At 29.6% G+C, this 6,118-nt stretch overlaps 1 protein-coding gene across 5 annotated transcripts; it reads right to left on the reverse strand.

The window, feature by feature from the left end:
* Positions 1-250: 250 nt before the first annotated feature.
* LOC128883950 (uncharacterized) lies at positions 251-5,651 on the reverse strand. Of its 5 annotated transcripts, none has more exons than XM_054136848.1 (7): positions 4,512-5,645; positions 3,980-4,351; positions 3,670-3,916; positions 2,660-3,598; positions 2,536-2,610; positions 2,099-2,436; positions 251-2,038 (listed from the first exon to the last, which is right to left on the reverse strand). In XM_054136848.1, exons 1-7 carry the CDS (start codon positions 5,464-5,466, stop codon positions 1,965-1,967), a joined length of 3,000 nt encoding a protein of 999 aa, XP_053992823.1. In that variant the 5' UTR covers positions 5,467-5,645; the 3' UTR covers positions 251-1,964. The 5 variants fall into 5 exon arrangements, 4 of the variants coding, with proteins under 4 accessions (XP_053992823.1, XP_053992822.1, XP_053992824.1 ...); XM_054136847.1 differs by having other exon boundaries at positions 2,095-2,436; positions 4,512-5,643; XR_008459174.1 differs by lacking the exon at positions 251-2,038 and having other exon boundaries at positions 2,266-2,407; positions 2,453-2,610; positions 4,512-5,649.
* Between the last annotated feature and the right edge of the window lie 467 nt (positions 5,652-6,118).

Consider the following 6,118-nt stretch of genomic DNA (forward strand, 5'->3'; position numbering starts at 1 on the left):
TTAGACAAACTTTTGGAAACAAGTGAAGTATTGGACATTTTTGCTCAAAAAATATACGAAGATACACATAATTATGAAAAACGTTTAAAATTTCTGGATAAACTATTAAAAGCCTTTATTGAACAAGCTAATGGAAATCTGGAAAATTTCCGTTCATACATTCCTCGATTAGCTGTCTATTCAGCATGTTATACAAATGTCAATCTATACGGCTGTACGTATACGGCGGCCATACATCAAGTTATCGAAAAATTTTCTGATGAATCTCCATCATTAAAAACCAGTTAAAAGTCAAACATAAAAAGATGTTCTTTTGAATTAAAAAAAAAACATTTTTAAAACAATCAAATTCTGTATTTTCCTTTTTTTTGTGTATGAATGGACATGGTGAAACAAACGACTTTCATTTTTAATATTTACTTTTTTTACCACAACAATTTAAACACATGTTTTTCTTTTATAAGACATCCCCATTTTTTGAAAAGAGTAAAATTGTTTTAGGCTATTTTTTTTCTTTCTCTCACAAAGTTACACGATTCTTCCTCAATCAGTTGTATGCAATCCGTAAATCTTTATTCGATCGACGAGTGCTTGCACTTCTATATAACAGAACGTTTTGTCACAAGTTTTATTTGACATTATTTAACAAAATATTTCTTATTGTATCAAAGCAAAAAGAAACTGAGCATAAATAGTTTAACTATCAAGTCACTTCAATACGTTATAAGATAAGAAAGGAATACATTCAATGCAACTCAAGAAAAAACAAAGTAATTTAAAGCTTAGTATTCTACAACAAAACTATACAAAGCGAGATGAAATAGAAGAAGAAAACCGCTGCGCTTTTAGGAAAACATTTTAAAAAGTAAGCTTTAAATTGGAACAGTAAAATAGCTTATCTAATTCTACCGATAGATTTCTAGTTAAAAAAACCGATTAAGCTTCGTAAGACGATTTTTAGTGTTCACTAAACACAAATCATCATGGAAAAAAAAAGTTATTAGGACGTTTACTACCCTAGATGCGAATGATATGATTCGAATCAAGCAAGAGATTGCTTGACTCAGTACACTAAGGCCCTGAACGCGTCCTGTTTCACAATAACATGACAATACTATACTTTTAGTAGAATTGGATTCAAAAAAATGATGAATAAAATTACATAACGCGAATTGAATTGTTTCTTGCATGACATTTTAATAAAAAACGCGTTACAAATGAATACATTGCAATGTTTTTGTGAAGTGACATTTTATTATTGCACAACTTGTGTGCGCATAAATGATCATTGTAGTAAAGTTAAAGTCCTAAAGCTGTAAAAATCTTAGCTCAAGGTCTTTTCGACTTTACAAGTTAAAATTTCTTATACTCCTCATAATGCAAGTCTTACTAGAAATTCTATTTAAATATGAAAACAAGTCAGATGCAGAAAGGAGGTCATCACTTTTATTATACAGTTACAAAAAGGAAAAAAAAAAAAAGTTAGTGATACAAGGATGAACACGTAGAGTACACAAAATAAAAAAAAAACAAAGTCTCAAAGCGCTTTTTGTTTTATTCATCCTAATCAGAAAATCATTCATTTACAGAAGGTTGAATGATCTGTTTTTGAATATTTTTCGAGTCATACAAGAACGTGTGGGATCACTCGACAGATCTTTGTGGGTGCATGTAAGGTGTGCATGTATTTATAAAGCATCCATGTATGTTATTTACGCGCTTAAAATAAAAAATAAAAAAATAATAGTCATTACTCTTTTTAAAATATTATGTCCATTTCAAAGACAATTAGAAATAACCCTCCGCAAATTTTCTCAACTTTAAAATTTTATTTTTTTTTTGGAAAAGATGTGAGACATATCTTTTCTTTTTTGAACCCTTTATAGTACAAGTAATAGTCTTTTAAATTTAATAATTTTTTGGAACATAGAGCGCTGGGCTTTTTTTATTGTAATGAATGGGAATTAAGGCATCAAGATAAACAAGGTACCACAAAGCTGTTTGAGAAAATAAACATCGAAATGTTTTTTGTATAGCTCTAAAAAATAATATGAAAAAGAGTGTACCAAGTACCTGTATCTTGTTATAAAATACCTGCTTATAAAATAATACAAAAGAAAAAGTGAGCCGTAGAGATAAAGCAAACGGACGAGAGGATACACAACAGTTTTATCAATGATGACAGTAATATTGTATTTTTCTCCCAAACAAGGAACAAGGGTATATTCCCGATATATTGTTGTTCTCATATTCTCAGGCCATGTTTGAATTATATACCCAAATAAAGGTCCAAGAAATAATGTTGTGATACAGATGAATCCAATAGAATAGTTTGTTATTTTTTCAGATGCAAAACATTGTAATCCAAAAGACAATAAACAAACAAACAGTGAGCTTTCTTTTAGCACTGCGGACATGTAGAGTAAAGTAGATTGTCTGAAGAAAAACATACCCTTTTAAGCAAAACAACACTTTCTGATTTATTCACTTTTCAGTTCAAAATCGGCTAGTAAGTACATTATAATTACTGTTTACTTTGTCGTTAAGGATATATGGGAGGGTGGAAGACTGGAGCTATCAAGAAACACTTGGGCTTGTACTAGTAACAAGCTAAGACAGCCTTGTATCAACACAAACACATTTGAATTTATTACTGTACTTGAAGATGGCAAGGCTTATAGTTCTTATTTTAAACTCATGAGAAACGATATGAAGACAATTTTTTGAAATAGAGTTACGTAAAGCGACGTAAATTGCAAAACTTATTTGAACCGAAAATAAAATCATTTTTAAACTGATTTGAAATTTTGTTTTAAGTGTTGAAATGCTAGGCTGTAGTGCTATGGAGCTTATACAAAAAGAAAACATTAATAACAAAACCTGTAAAAGACATAAAGCCAAATGAATCCATCTTAATTTACATAAGAGAAGACCAAAAACATTATTAGACCAAATTAAATACCAACGTTCCACTCTCGTATCAAGAAAAGAACCTATGGATATTTGAGCAGGAATATATTCGGAGTGAGGGTATTCAACAATACAACGAATAGACCATAGCAAAGACATAAAGTACCAAATTTTTTGTTGAATAAGGAACCAAATTTGACGAGTTTTATGATACAAAAAATAAAGTTTGGGTTCTCGTTTTTTAAAATCATGTAATGAACAAGTTTTTCTATAGCGACTATTCCGATTATTGCCACTGGGCCATCTTGAACTGATGGAAGCTGAGAATTTTCTTGAATAATGAAATCCCGGCGCATCTTTGCTTATACAACATTGTTCTAATAAACAAGTTTGATGCTGCACTGAATTATCCAATCGAAACAGCCTAGAGTTAAAGCTAATAAATTTATTAGTTTTTATTGACGGTAAAGCACTAAAGGATTTTCGTAAAAGAAAATTATTTAAAAAGTATAAGGAAAACCATTTAAAAGATTCTAAACAGCGTTTTTTATAAGGATCAAAACTCATCGGTCTTTTGATTCCCTGGTACGTAGGACGTGATAATAAACTGTTTTTATGAGACCATTCTTCTTTTTCATGAGTTTTATTCAAGCTGAACGAGGTATTCGTTTTACCAATAGTTTCATGTCTATAAAAACACAGGTAATTTCTTAGTCTAACCCCAATGAGTCATCCACTTAATTCTCAACACGATTTTACCTAAGACATATTGATTTCCTAAGGAAATTTGTTAACAATGTTACTTTGTTTCTTAAAAACTTGGGAAAAGTTGCAAAAACTTTGCTTTTTTGTTTTCTTTGATAATTTTTTAAAAGGGAAAGTAATGAATGCTGACGAGTGGAATCCATAACATGCTGGTTCAATTGATCCACAAGATCTAAAGGGAATAAAACATCTCCATTACTTGATTTTAAGATCATAAAACGTTCTTGTGGTATTTGTTTATCTATTTTTTGAAAAAAAAATGTTTTGGAAAATACTATTTTAAGCATTTGGTATATTTGGTTACCGTAATTCTGTTTAAAGGGTTTAGATAACGATAAAACACTATGAGACTGCAACACTTCGATTTCAGAGGCATTGTAAGGAAGATGAGGCTTTTCACTTAATTCCGTGGGTAGGTTAATATAGTTTTGGCATGTGGTACAATCATCGGATAGGCTAACCACTCTCTTATGCCATTGCTTTTGATATTGCCCATAATGAGCTTTCAAGGCCGCTTCCAAATACTTCTTTTTGACCACATATGAATTTCCTTCCCGTAATTTTGATTGGATCATTTGATTTGGGTACATTTCGTAGAAAAAATGAATAAGACTATTCCCTAGAAAATATTTTAAAATCAAATTGTCCGCGTATGTTTCATGATTTGCTTGCGTATCTAAAAGAAAAATAATGCAAAACGATTCGTACGATTTATTATAGTGAAGAGAAAAAAAAAACATGTATCAACACAACAAATGGTTTCATGTTGAGGTCTATCCCTTTCTACTGTATTCATAATTATGAGTTCCTGTAATTTTTGCTTAAAATATGTTTACCTGATTGTTTTTTCATTGGTTGTTGAAGTTCTTCTTGTTTTTGAAATTGAGTAAAAGAAAAACATTTGGTTTGATGTTTTAAGAAAAAAAAAGATCCCTGACGTTTTCGACACAAAACTCTCCAATTCCTCATTTTTAATAGCGGATTCATACTATCCTCACGGAGCATAGAAAGAATAACATTACGAAATTTACTGTATTGATACAGTCTTAAAAGAATAAAAGCATGTTCTTTTGCTGATAAAATCTCTTTTTGAGATAATGAGAATGCAATGGGCAATGTCGTTATAGCTTTCTCTTCCATAGCATGAAATTCTGGAATAAATTTCATGGATTGTGAAGGATGATTTTTTATATTTGTCGCCAACTTGGATATAATGAAAAATTGAAAGTAAAGTAATAAACCTATAATTAATTTAACACAAAACAAGAAACAAACAATTATAATTTGAAGAGTTAAAAAAGTAATTTCATTTGAAACGGATCGCCGAACAACAAACTTTAATATAACGCAACAGAAAAAATTTTGTGATGCCATCAAAACAAGTATAGGTAAAGGGAATCCTGTCAAAATAAAAAAAAAGGGAATGTCAAGAAGGTCTGGTATCGAAAAATGTGTTTCCATCATCAAAGCGTTGGTGATGAAAGCTCCAAAACAAATACAAAAACATGCACAACCGCATCTCAATGAGACACGATCAACAAAAAAAATAATGATAATGGACGCTAAGTATAAAATGGCACAAATGTCAAACGATAACGCTCTGGAAATAAAAAAATTGGATAGATTTGTACACAGTAGGAAAAACATAAGAATATCGAAATTAGAATAAACAAGTAGGTGATAAATTTTAGTATCTTTTTCAGATTCTTCCATAGTTTGTTTAGGCAATTCATTCCTTTTAGCTTTTACTTGATGAATAAACGAATCACTTTGCCGCTTATGGCTCATCATTCAACACAGCCTTTTTTTTTCGTCCACTAATAAAATGAATCTTTCACACCAATAAGACAGAAAAAAAAGAAAAAACGGTTTATCCTCTACTTGTTTCATAGCATGTTTATCGCGTGTTTTAAAATTATGACTCCACAATAATTTTAATGCGTCATACAAGCATGTACAAACGGACTTTAAAACCTCAAATAAGTAAAATAAAACAATTTAAGGATTAAAGTAAACACACAAACTTTGAGGACAAAAGTAGGCAGAATGAAACATTTTCACGGCTAAAGTAAGTAATGAAACAAATTTTGAAGTTTTAAATAAGAAAAAAAAATAAAGCATTTTAACGTTTTATATAACAAAAAAAATTTAAGGTTTTTTACATTTTATATAACAAAAAAAATTCAAGGTTTTTACATTTTATATATAAAAAAAACTTTAAGGTTTTGACATTTTGTATATAAAAGACATTTTAAGGTTTTGACATTTTGTATATAAAAGACATTTTAAGGTTTTGACATTTCGTATATAAAAGACATTTTAAGGTTTTAACGTTTTATGTAAGAAAATAAAACATTTTAACGTTTTATATAAGTAGAAAAATTAAAGGTTTAATATTTCGTATATAGAAAAGATTAACGTTTTAACATTTTATATAGAAAAA

Source organism: Hylaeus volcanicus, unplaced genomic scaffold (assembly GCF_026283585.1).
Source record: "Hylaeus volcanicus isolate JK05 unplaced genomic scaffold, UHH_iyHylVolc1.0_haploid 12237, whole genome shotgun sequence".
In the NCBI taxonomy this organism is placed as follows: Eukaryota; Metazoa; Arthropoda; class Insecta; order Hymenoptera; family Colletidae; genus Hylaeus; species Hylaeus volcanicus.

What these genes read in the sequence shown, in the direction of transcription:
- LOC128883950 (XM_054136847.1), bottom strand. Translation starts at nt 5,466, where the DNA reads ATGATGAGCCATAAGCGGCAAAGTGATTCGTTTATTCATCAAGTAAAA. An exon ending in ACCAATGAAAAAACAATCAG is followed by an intron (nt 4,352 to 4,511) that starts GTAAACATATTT and finishes TTTTTCTTTTAG; the next exon opens with ATACGCAAGCAAATCATGAA. An exon ending in AGGAAATCAATATGTCTTAG is followed by an intron (nt 3,599 to 3,669) that starts GTAAAATCGTGT and finishes GTGTTTTTATAG; the next exon opens with ACATGAAACTATTGGTAAAA.